This window comes from Cucurbita maxima, unplaced genomic scaffold (assembly GCF_002738345.1).
Source record: "Cucurbita maxima cultivar Rimu unplaced genomic scaffold, Cmax_1.0 Cma_Scf00080, whole genome shotgun sequence".
Classification (NCBI taxonomy): domain Eukaryota; kingdom Viridiplantae; phylum Streptophyta; class Magnoliopsida; order Cucurbitales; family Cucurbitaceae; genus Cucurbita; species Cucurbita maxima.
In genome coordinates, this window is record NW_019272096.1 from 176,346 (window position 1) to 190,004 (window position 13,659).

General features: G+C 34.9%; 1 protein-coding gene across 1 annotated transcript; it reads left to right on the plus strand.

The window, feature by feature from the left end:
* Nucleotides 1–10,194: 10,194 nt before the first annotated feature.
* Nucleotides 10,195–12,423, plus strand: LOC111472629. The gene is made up of 3 exons (XM_023118246.1): nucleotides 10,195–10,352; nucleotides 10,885–11,831; nucleotides 12,202–12,423. Exons 2-3 carry the CDS (start codon nucleotides 10,887–10,889, stop codon nucleotides 12,205–12,207), a joined length of 951 nt encoding a protein of 316 aa, XP_022974014.1. The 5' UTR covers nucleotides 10,195–10,352; nucleotides 10,885–10,886; the 3' UTR covers nucleotides 12,208–12,423.
* The last annotated feature ends 1,236 nt before the right edge of the window (nucleotides 12,424–13,659 follow it).

Genomic DNA, 13,659 nt, shown 5'->3' on the forward strand with positions numbered 1-13,659 from the left:
AACAGTTAGGTTGCCCCCAGTTTTACCACGAGTTGCGCTACCACCTCTAGCGCCGCCAATAGATGCACCACAACCACCACAAGCTGAGTCCTCACCCCAACCTGCTCCGCCACCACAAGCCGCATCTGAGGTTGTACCCCAGCGACGAGAGTAAATGCTAGCACTAGGCTAATGTGTGAGTCTATCTAAGCCCTAATTCACACCCTGATAGCCACTCAGCAAGCTAACCTACTAGCTGGCCAACAGGCCCTAGCATAGGCCAATGCCCCAGTTAATCCACTAGAACCTGCTAGAGGGTCAAGTTGGATAAAGGATTTCAAGAGATACGACCCTTGACCATTCACTAGTACCTCAAGAGATCCTAAAGAAGCCCAAATTTAGATTTTAGCTGTGGAAACGGGTGAGTTTTATGTCCTAAAACTCATAGTTTGTAAACAAAAACATATTCTATTTTCAATAAAGTTATTATGGATGTTTATTCAGTAAAGATTGTTATTGAATAAAGTGAATTTTACGATTATTAATCTAAATCCAATAAACTAAGAACACTTTGACTATAGTATGATTACTCGAACTATATGTAGAGACATAAGAGTGGATCAAGTTCAAGTATATAGTCAAAATGATCTATAGTATAGGGATAGGCTAAGTACCTTATCCTGAGGACACTATGGATGCGGCCCACTTTTGTATATGACATAAACAATGTGATCACTAAATTATACATGCGAAGACATGTGAGTGGGGGTGTCCTATGCAATGAGTATTGCATAAGATCAGACCATGAAGAAAATCACTCTCACTTTATAATGTCGCTTACTGCTGAAACTGATTTTCTTTTCATTCAATGGCCTAGGTAACTCGATTTTAATCCTGAGCTAACCATGAACTCCTGTTTATTTGGAATTATTCTTAGATTTGCATGGGTGAGAGTGGCTAGAGTTCGCCGACTCAATAGGCCTCCCATTTTAGGGGTAAGACTGGGTAAATGGCTGGGGACGTGGGGTGCAAGATGGAGTTCACTCCTACCCACTTTTAGTGATAGAAGAGAGGTAGTTCCTTTAAGTACTTTTAGTGCAAGATGGAATTCACACCCTGAGAGAGATTTGGTTTACTGGTTTGACCACAAACCAATGGTTCATTAGAGGATTAGTAGGACATAAGAAACAAGAAGTAATTTCAGGGGTAAAACGGTAAATTGATCCAGCTCTAGTTACGAACAACCTGTGAAGGATCGACTTACTAATCATGATTATATCAAATGGACAGAAATATATCTATAGTGAGGGGAGAGCAACTACTAGGCTATAGTGGAGTGTTCTCGTAGTTAACGAATGTTGGTTAACAAGGTTAATGAGTTTAGCCGATTAATCTCGGATTGTTGGAGCCCATGATCTATAGGTCCATTAGGTCCCCCTACTAGCTCATATCAGACTAAACCATAGAACAGTGTGACAAGTGAGTTCAAAGTGTTCGAATTCAAATTAGGGAATATGTGCTACATATATAAGATATATTTAACCGCATTTTTGTTTTATTTACGAATTAAACAAAAAGAGAGAATCGGAGATGTTTAAATAAGATTTAAATATTTTAATCAAATATGTGTCGGAATTGATTGGGATTGACATTTGAATTAATTAATCATTTAATATTACTTTAATTTGAAATTAATTATTCAAATTAATTGTTGAATTAAAATGAAAAAAGTCAAAATGTTGACTTCATTAATGGAAAAATTCATGGGGTGAGTTAGTGGAATTTTGACATTTGAGTGTCAAAATTTGGTTTAACCAAACTTGCATGTTTGCCAAATAAACCCCGCGACAAATTTGAGTGGAATTTTGAGTGTCAAAATTTGGTTAACTCAAACTTGCATGCTTGCCACATAATCACACACATTTGAGTAAAATTTTGAGTGCCAAAATTTGGAGATCTCAAATTTGCATGAACATGCAAATATGACTCTATAAATAGAGTGATCAAGGTACATGGAACTTATTTCTCGGAAAAACCTTGAGAAAAACTCTCACAAACCCTCTCTTCATATATACTAAATCCCTCCCAAGTTTAGTCACTCACCGGATTCCACAATCTCGTTCTAAGGCCGGAGAATAGTAGAGAAGACACTAGTGGTGGTTCGAAACCGGTTCGTGAGCAAAAATGAATTTGAACTACAAAAGGTTAGTACTCAAACTCCTTAAGTTTTAATACTTATGAACATGCTAGTTATTTACTATAATTGATGTTCTAAGAGTGCCTAAGATCCAAATTGCTTCCGCATGTGTTATATTAACACCATCAAAAACCACCTTCAAGTCTATGGAGTGCCCAGAGAACCAAAAGGTCACTTGCGCGACATTCATCCTACAGAAGGACGCAGATGTATGGTGGAGAGATAACAAGACCCTTCTGAACCCAAAAGGGGGATCTATGGATTGGTAACGGTTTAAGGAGGCCTTCCTTAAAAAAATATTATCTTAAGTCAGAGCGACTTAAGAAACAGCAGAAGTTCGCCCATCTGGTACAGGGTTCACTTACAGTGGACAATTACGATCGAGAGTTTATGAGACTCAAGAGATTTGCACTATCCATGGTGGGCACAGAAGAGAAGATCACTGAGAAGTTTGTACTAGGACTAAACCAAAGATCCGTCGCACGGTGGAAGCATTCGACCCAAAGACTTATGAGGAAGCCTGGAGAACTGCCAAGAGTTTAGAGAAACCAAAAGATGAGAAACGGCGTGAGGAGCCAGTAATAATTGGATAGAAGTGCCCACATGATTCAAAGGGCTCTAACCATCCGCCTCTAGCACATAGGCCCCATTCTAACAACAGACCTGCCCCAAGGTGGAATGAGAGATACCCTCCTCGACGTACTGGTAGGAACTCTAGGTATCAAGAGGAGGCTAGAGGAAGTAGAGAAGAAGAGTGTACTACCTATGGAGGGATACAAGGTGGAAGGTGCATGGCTGGCACCCGAGCATGTAATAGATGTGGTCAAGAGGGGCACATGGTCGTGAACTGTTAAAATAACATCACTAGCCCAATAGGGTTAAACCCAACCATTGTATGAGTAATTATATTTATGTTAAGAAAATAATTTAGGGATTTTAGGAATAAATTTAGAAAAATTATTTAGGGATTTTAGGAATAAATTTAGGAAAATGATTTACATACTCAAGGAAAAACGTTGAGAAATTTTAGGAATAGATTGCCTACTGTATAGTATAAATACCCCTCTACCCTACTTAGTTCATCATCGTAAGAAATCTCAAGCAATACAAAGTAGTAGTTTCTATAAAGTGTTTTTGTAAATTTCTTCTTGATTGGACTTAATAAAGTGTGCGAGTGTTTCCTACAGAGAGTTGTGTTCAACAATTTGGTATCAGAAAGAGGTTAGTGTAGGTTATCTGATCTCTTGAAATTCTTAGTATGCTCTGTGGTTGCAGCCCTGTCTGATTTTTCACATCATAAACGATTTCTTGAGATTAGTAGTGAGTGAGTTTCTTTTGTGTCGGAAGTAGTCTATGACTTTGCAAGTCTTATGTCGAAAGAGCTTGTTTGGTATTACTGAGGTATAGCCAACACGATGGGTGATTTCCAAATCGTTGGAGGAATCAAGAAACTCAACAACAACAACTACAACACGTGGGCAACATGCATGATGTCCTATTTACAAGGACATGATCTTTGGGAGATCGTTGGCAGATGCGAAACCACGTTGCTAGAGGAGGATTCTAACGGCGTCTTGCGCAAATGGAGAATCAATGCAGGCAAAGCAATGTTAGAGTATATTTGGGATGACAAGACACCGAAAGAAGAATGGGACACGTTCGTGATGTTATTCTCAAAGAAGAATGATACGAGACTACAACTTCTGGAGAACGAGTTGTTGTCAATTTCACAATGTGACATGACGATCGCTCAGTACTTCCACAAGGTCAAGTCGATCTGTCGGGAGATTACTGAACTAGACCGAAAGTCTGCAATTGGAGAAGATCGAATGAAGAGGATCATAATCCACGGATTGCGACCAGAATAACGAAACTTCATTATTGTTGTACAAGGATGGCCTACTCAACTATCACTTGTAGAGTTCGAAAATTTGTTAGCCAGCCAAGAAGGCATGGGCAAACAAATGAGAGGCATCACATTGAAGGGTGAAGAAAAGCACTCTACACAACTGAAAGTCGGAGCAATAATAAGTCGTCTACCAAACGTGGATACAATGGTGACAAAAGAAGAAGCCACCAAGGAACTGCACAACCTAAGAGAACTCAAAAGAACGACAACCAAAGTTCTCAAGAGAAAAGATTTGAGGGCATTTGCTACAATTGCGGGAAGAAGGGCCACATGTCCAGAGATTGTTGGTCCAAGAAAAAACTTGTCGAAAGCAATGTGGCATCCTCCAACATGGAGATGGAGGAGGAATGGGATGCAGAGTACTGTATGTCATAGAAGAAGATGAGCAAGCACTCATGGCGATGATGGGAGACCATATCGATTATGAGAATGAGTGGATCGTTGATTCAGAATGTTCAAACCACATGATTGATGATCAGAGTGATGTAATTGAAGCAGAGTGGTCCTCGGAGAGTATTATTAGACATGGATAGCATTAAAGAAATTCTTCCACATAAGATGGGGAGCAAATTGTACACTTTTTCTTAAATGTTGATGTACATGAAGATCCAAGTGACACTGATATTGGTGAACAAGAAGTGACTCAACCAAGCAAACCTAGTGAAAATGAAATGACACCTCAACAAATCAGACAGTAAAAAATAATCCTAAAGTCAAATCCAAAGTATGTCAATGCAGTAGAAGACAAAGTTAATGAGTTGGAGACATATGAAGAAGTATCACAAAACTCAACTTGGGAGAAAGCGATGGAGGAAGAAATTATAGCCCTCGAGCAAAAATTAAACTTGGAAACTAATACCAAGACCAGAAGATGTCAAATTTATCTCTTGCAAGTGGGCTTACGAAATAATGTGTCTCTCGGATGGATCAATCGAAAGATACAAGACTCAATATGTAGCTCGAGGGTTCTCTCAAGAATATGAACTAGACTATGATGAAACATTTTGTCCGGTGGAGAAGATAACTATCATACAGGTTCATCCAGTACTTGTGGTAAATAAAGAGTGGAAATTATGGCAAATGGATATGAAGAATGCTTTTCTAAACGATGAGTTAAATAGAGAGTTCTACATGTACCAATCGAAGAAATTCAAAAACGAAGTTGAAGTTATTAGTCAATATATGCAAAGTCCGAAAAAGCCTCATTTGGATGCGGCTCAATGGATCTTGAGATATGTCAAAGGTACAATCAATTACGATCGTTTGTACAAAAGAAGCGAAGACTGAAAGCTAAGCTGGATATAGTGATGTCGACTATGCAAGACACCACGATACCCGAAGATCAATCACTGGGTATGTGTTCAAACTCGGTTCGAGAATAATTTTTTGGTGTAACAAAAGACAACCAATAGTATCATTGTCAACTAAAGAAGCAGAGTACATAGCAGCAGCTGAAGCAGATCAGGAAAATACATGGTTAAAACTTTTGATCGAAGATTGGCACCAAAAAATTGAGTATCTAATGCTACTTCATTGCAACAACCAATTTACGATTCACCTAGCAGAAAATCCGGTGTTTCATGCTAGAACAAAGCATGTGGAGGTACACTACCATTTCATTAGAGAGAAAGTCTTGAAGGAAGAAATCGAGATGCAGTAGAACAAGACAGATGTTCAAGTGGCAGACTTGTTTACAAAAGAACCAAATACTGTCAAACATGAGAGTTTTCGCTACCAGCTCAACATGGCGCAATGAATGAGAACTCGTGCTAAGGGAGAGTGTTAAAATATCATCACTAGTCCAATAGGGTTAAGCCCAACCATTATATGAGTAACTATATTTATGTTAAGAAAATGATTTAGGGATGGTAGGAATCAATTTAGGAAAATGATTTAGATACTTTAGAAAAATGTTGAGCAATTTTAGGAATAGATTGCCTTCTATCTAGTATAAATACCTCTCCACCCTTATTTAGTTCATCTTCCCAAGAAATCTCAAGCAATACAAAGTATTTCTACATAGTGTTTTTGTAAATCTCTTCTCGATTGGTCTTAATTAAAGTGTGCGAGTGTTTCTCACAGAGAGTTGTGTTCAACATGAACGACACAACCAAAAATGTTGAAGCACAACCAAATCCGTCTAGAGCAATAATGCAAACAGAACAACCAATGCAACCTAGTTTATAGTAGAATGACCTATAGTTAATTAATAGAAATTGATTAATTAAATATTTTAGTTAATTAAGATTATCATTGAAGCTTATAATCTATAGGTCCATACGATCTCTTGCTAGCTTATAGTAACACTAAAAGATTCAATTTAATTACAAAATTGTGAAGTATTCCGATTAATATTTGATCTATTAGATATATTAAATATAAATGAGAAAATAGATTTAATTTGAAGTGTTCTATTGATATTTAATATATGAGATATATTAAATAAATAGGAAAAAAATATATTTAATTTAATTCATATATTAGATTTGTTAAATATAAATGAAAAAGTATATTAATTTAAAGGGTTTAAATTAATATTTAATATATTAAATTTGTTAAATATAAATGTAAAAGTATATTAATTTAAAGGATTTAAATTAATATTTAATATATTAGATATATTAAATAAATTAAAAAATATATATTTAATTTAAAAGGTTCAAATTAATATTTAATATATTAGATTTGTTAAATATAAATGAAAAAGTATATTAATTTGAAGGTTAAAATTAATATTTAATATATTAGATATATTAAAAAAGAAAAATATATTTATTGTATTTGATAAATTAAATATTAGAATGAATGTATATTGATACATTAACTTAAAAATATATTTGAAATTTGAATGAGATTCAAATTAGTTAAATATATATTATGATATGTTATAATATTTAAATATGATTTGAATAAGATATTATATCATAATATATTAGACATTCAAATATATTATTTGATAATGATTCTACAATAGTCCCTATAATTAAGATTTTGGGTTGAGCCAATGTAACCACTCAAAATTTTCTACCTAATTTAAGGTTGCCACTGTATATATATCATGAACATTGAATGCGTAAATATTTCATTTAAACTTTCATAAAAATCACGTTCATCTTAAAACACAACTATGGACTTACATGTTTTGAAAACATCTTTAAAACGACACAACAAAAAGCTAAATAAAATAAATAAACGTTTAAATCAAAAACATCATATTCTAGAAAGTCTAAGCAAATAAATACGATTACCCTATGCATGTGCCATGGTCTCGAGTTGCGATGTTGTCGTCAGCCATGCAGGAATGTCTTACCTTAATCTAAAATAGAAGTAGCACGTGGCTTGAGTATTTAAAGAAATATTGAGTACGTGACCCCACTATTGGGTCAAATGCAAGAATATGTAAATGCAATGACGAGACCTATCATAATAGTCTGTTTTCTTACGGCGGCTATCCTAACGGGCAACTTGGATTTGTAACTAATTTCCTACACTTGGCCCACACGTGCGAGTGTTTTTCCACCAGTCGGTTCGTACACCTCCTGAGCCCCTTTTCTTATCGGGCAAGCATTCTCTGGTAGCTCTCGATGTCAGACATCCATTAGAAGTAGCAATCGTCACAGCAACATTATGTTAAACATAATGTTCGTTCTCCTGCCTAATAGTGTACGCATTCATACCATCATAAAAGAATAGGGGTATCCCCTAATGCATGAACACACAATAATGCATGATGTCCCAACATTTTTCTATTTTCATTATCTTTTAATACAACCCTGCTGTCGTTTCGTACATATCATTTCACATAAGTTCTCATATCGTTTAACTTATCATTTATCATATCTTTCATGCATATGTTGGGATTGTATTTCAGGCTAGTTTGTCGTTTTACATGTCAATCATATCATATTATTCAGATTACATAAATATATCATATCCTAATGTTCCATGCTTCTAGACCTAACAATTTTCATCATTTACATATTATACCATAACATGTGACATCACAATATATCATATTATAACATGTCAATTTATCACATATCTCGTACCATAGCATATTTCATATCATTTTCATATCATATCACAACATATAAATATATATCGTTCATTCACATGTCGTATCATAATCATATCATTTCGTAAACACTTCGTAGTCATATCATTTCCATATGCATGCCCTAGCCATATCGTTTCCTAAATTTGTCATATTCTTATCGTCCTTATACATCTCATAGTCATATCATTTCATTAACCTACTAAGGTCATATCGTTTCCATATGCATATTCTAGCCATATCGTTTCCTAAACTTGTCATAGTCTTATCGTCATTATACATCTCGGAGTCGTATGATTCATGAACATACCTTAATCATATTGTTTCCCAAACATATCCTAAATCATATTGTTTTGTGAACGTATCATTGTCTTACCGTTATAGGAACACATCCTAACCATATCATTTCATGAACGTATCCAAGTCATACCATGAATACATCCTAACCATATCGTTCTATCAATCTATAATAATCATATCCTTTTCTATACATAACCTAACCATATCACTATGTCAATCATATCTTAGTAATATCGTTACATTAAGTTTATTGCATCTTTCTCGTATCCTATCTCACACATATCATTGAACACATCATAGCGTAAGAGTTATCATATCATTCACATATCATAACACATACCTAACACATCATAATCATATCAATTCATAAACAATTCACACATATCAAATTTATGACACGTGCAGAACCATAAAGCACGTGTAAACATCAAATATAATCATGTCGATAGTAAGGTTACTTACTTGGTTAGCTTAGGCTAGTGTTCCCAATTTATCCTTAATGAAAGTTCGATTTTATCTTATGTATCCAAGTCAACCTATATGAATCCATGACATCAATTTCAAGTTCAATTCTCTAAATTTTACTATGGTTTATGTGTTAAACTTCATGCGAGCATTAAAGAGTTTGCATAAATAATATCTTCGAACGTTATAATGGTGATAATAATAATAATAATATATATAAGATTTTGTGGTTTCTTGCGGTGTGATATTTTTGGTTTTATCTTTTAGTTTTGTTCACCAAATTTCTTTGTTATCCCTTATTTATTTTAATTTTGTAAATAAATATTACTAGTTAATTTTGTTAATACATTCTTCCAAATCTTCCTTTTTTTTAATAGATTTTTGACTACTAATCTAACATGATTAGCCTGATTTACTATACCTCATATAAAATTATTGGCATTTAATTTCTAATCCAAGCTAAATAATTGCAACAATATTTAGAAGATATAATATTTAGAAGATATAATATTTAGAAGATATAATTGGGTGTGATTTTCTAAAATAGATATTAGGATAAAAAGAAAGAAGACCTTAGTATATTACTTTAACAAATTGACTATATCATTATTCATGTAAATTGTACCGCTAATAAATCTGCTTGTATAGGTAAATTACTCGTAAATTTGCATACGCTAAAGTCCATTTTCCTTGACTTGTTGAGGAGAGATAATTGGGGGAAGTGAGAAATTAGTGGATAGATGGATTACTTACATTTATTTTTTTATTCACATAGTTAGATTCATGTGGGGTCTAGCAGGGGCTTTTGAATGTCTACTCCTAATGGGGGCTTTTGAACGGTCTACTCTTACTAAAGGGGTTTGTATGAGTCAATAAATATTAAGGAGAATCTCTTTCAAAAATATTTATAGTAAAGGGGAGAAGAAAATGTGTCAACATATCCTATCCTATGGTCTCAAGATTCAGGTAAGGCCTTTTGTGAACTGGTCGGCCATCAACTGTTTTTGATGTGGGAAGCAAGGACATTACCAATTTGAATGATCGGGCTTAGAAAAAGGAGCTGAATTTGACAAGATGGAAGAACGGGTACGTACACAAAGTATAGTAAAGTTGAAAGCGAAGACATATGGTTTGCTGATTTTAAACGATTTCAAGTCCATTTTGGGGAACCATTACGAAACTAATTTATATTATTGTCCAACAGAAAATAATAAATTCATTAAAAAATCACCGGCTGGTTGGTATGAATGTGGGAGCCACGTCAATTATTTATTGGAAGAAATCTGGTGGGCAGCGCGTAAAGGCTACAGCGTGTCCCTCGGCGATTAATCTGATCAATCTAAGTCCTCTTCCTTCATCTCCAAATCTATTTGACCTTCCTCTTCTTTTCTTCTTACTTCCCCTCCTTCCGCTCACTCTGCTCCCACTGCCCTTCTCATCTCTTTCAGGTTAATTCCTCTCCTTCTCTTCTGCATTTTAATTGTCTACTTTCACTTTTTTCTATTTTGATTTTGTTGCTGTTCTTCTGTTTCATCTTCTCTTCGTTTCTCTTTTTATCTCTTGGATCTTCTTCCGATCTGTTTGTTTGACTTTTCCGATCTCCACTTTGTCTTAACATTTAACCCCATCCTTCTCTTCATACTCAAGTTTCGATCCCTTATTAACCGCATTTCAAGTTTCTCTTCTGCAAATCCCACAATTGTTAATGCTTTTTATATCCTTTCTTCAGATCGACTGTTTTCTTTGTTAATGTTTAATTAATTTGGTCCAGTTTTAGAAAATTTCAACATACATGTTAACCTCCCTTGTAACTTATGACCACATGATGATATTTGATTCTGAAACCAAAGCTCTGAGTCTCTAGAATTTTGTTTCATCTTTCTGAGGCAACTATGCATTTACTTTATCATCTTTGAAATTGTACAAAGTAATAAATCTGAGAATTGTTCTAAATTTCTGCATTTGTAATTTACAATGAAGTTATGGCGTCTTCTGATAAACCTGAGATCGTGGAAAGGGGAGATAAAGAAAAAGACCAAAAGAAAGATGAAAATGAAGGGAAGGGTGGATTCATGGACAAAGTGAAAGATTTCATTCATGACATCGGCGAGAAGATTGAAGAAGCGATCGGTTTTGGGAAGCCGACTGCAGATGTCGCTGCAATTCATATTCCATCCATCAATCTTGAGAAGGCTGAGATTGTTGTTGATGTTCTGATTAAAAATCCTAATCCTGTTCCCATTCCCCTAATTGACATTGACTACTTGATAGAGAGTGATGGCAGGAAACTGATCTCTGGGTTGATTCCTGATGCTGGAACAATTCATGCTCATGGAGAGGAAACTGTCAAAATTCCTGTGAAGTTGGTTTATGATGATATAAAGAACACATATCATGACATTAAACCTGGCAGTATCATTCCTTACAGAATCAAGGTTGATCTCATTGTAGACGTGCCTGTTTTTGGGAGACTCACACTGCCACTTGAGAAAACTGGAGAGATCCCTATTCCTTACAAGCCCGACGTCGATATCGAGAAGATTCAATTCGATAGATTCTCGTTTGAAGAAACTGTTGCCATTCTCCACTTGAAATTGGAAAATAAGAATGACTTTGAGTTGGGATTGAAGGACATAGACTGTGAAGTTTGGCTCTCTGATGTTAGTATTGGACGTGCGGATCTCTCCGAATTTACACCCATTGATAAAAATGGGATAAGTTACGTCGACTTGCCCATCACCTTCAGGCCTAAGGACTTCGGTTCGGCACTCTGGGATATGATCAGAGGAAGAGGGACTGGCTACACCATAAAAGGGAATATTCATGTCGACACACCTTTCGGTGAGATGAAGCTGCCCATTGTTAAAGAGGGTGGTACTACTCGCCTCAAGAAGAATAATGAGGACGGTGACGAGGACGAGGACGAGGTATGAGATATCTTCTTCTCTTTTGTAAGCTACTACCATGAGTAACTTTCAAGTTTCAAAAAGAAAATTCCACTTGATTGAAAATAGATTCTCTCTCTTGAAACTTCACACTGCTCCAATGCCTGCTATTATTCACTAACTCTCTAAAGTTCTTTGTATATAATTATTAACATTGAGAAAACATATATAACCCCGAGTCGCCACAGTTAATGGTTCATATTCTTATACAAATAAGTTATTTAGACAACCTAAGTGAGAGTAGAGGTTATGAATGAAAAAAGGTGAATTCTATTGCTGAAAATTTGTTTCTTTTGTCTGTGGAGACATTCATTGTTGTGTTATATGAAGTTACTTGATGTTGTGGATGCAGGAATAAATAAAAGAGAATCATGTGGAGGAATAGTGGATCGTTTTCTTCTTTCCTCTTATTAGAAAATGTATTATGATGTTGTTTCATAAACATGGTATGGGATTGTTACGCCCTACTCTTTTGTTACTCAATTGTTATGGTATTGGCACACGTTGAATGGTGAGTTTCATGCTTGTGGAAAAAAGTGATATTACTGTTATCATCTTTTATTAGTTCCGGGATGAAGTCTACTTTTATTTACATCTCTAACTTAGATATTTCATTTTGGTTCATTTTTTGGTTTTATATTACTAGTTTATTTTGGGATCTATGGTTTTTGATGTTGCTGAACAACTCCAACGATTTCGCCATCTATTTGACGAGAAATTCTTGCAATTTCTCTGTTTGGATATCTGTTTGTTATTATTGTTCAAGAAATAAGGAAGATTGGGTGGGGGATGAAGGTTTGAATGCCTTTTTATTGGTTTCTCCAAGCAAAGTTCATATGCATACATTTTAGTTGCTATGAAATGGTCGATTCTAGTAACAATCTTGAGTGTGTATGTTTGAAGCAGACAGTGTAAAGTTAACAAGAATTACTAAGGTCATAAAAACTTATAGCAGCTGGAAGTGGACTTCATGTGTTCCAATAGTTTGGTTTTTTTCACTTTTCATTTAATTTCTCAATCATATAAATCCCCCAATTTCTACGTTTTATGTTTCTTGCCTTTTCTTTTCTTCTTTCATCTTCATCTCTTAATTATTCTCTTTCATTTGCCTGCGTCTTATGTGGAAACTCTTCGCTCTCTTGTCAATTCCTTCGAAAGTGCAACAATGTGTTCTTTATGGAAGCTATCCCATGTTGTAAATTTTAAGAACATAACATAAAAACCAAAAAAAACAAAGTATGGATTTTTTCCAAGTTCTCAAAATCGCGCAGTCAGATGACTTGATCCAATAATGGGTTCAGGTTGTAGAAATCCGAGCGAGACAACCCCTGTAGAGGATTTGCTCGAATTTTGGCCTCGACCTGTCCTTCAAGGATTCTTGAACGACCCTTTCTTTCTGTTGGGCCTTTACAATTGCCCTAATGCGGGTTGAATCCCTTTCCCCGACTCAATACCTTTTCCACTTTTACCCATAAATAAATGTATTAGAATTTGTACCCTAAAGTCTCGTAATGATATAATTTTGATTATTTTAGTTGCAATTTATGATCCATGGTACGAAAATTTTAAGGTTATAGTGTAATCTTCATTAGTATGTGTTAACCAATATGAGGGTCTGGTAATACTATTGATATGACTCACTTTGTAATTGTGTAATGACTCAATTTTCGAGTATTTGAATCTTCATCATGACTAAAAAGAAAAAAATAAAATAAAATAAAAATAAAAATAAAAAAATGTGAAAATAGTTGAGTATAAAAACATTTAGTAATCAACCTATAGACTCTCATCGTGTCATTATTCTAATAAG

Bases quoted from the DNA above. Each gene is read 5' to 3' on its own strand.
- LOC111472629 (XM_023118246.1), top strand. From the start codon at position 10,887: ATGGCGTCTTCTGATAAACCTGAGATCGTGGAAAGGGGAGATAAAGAA.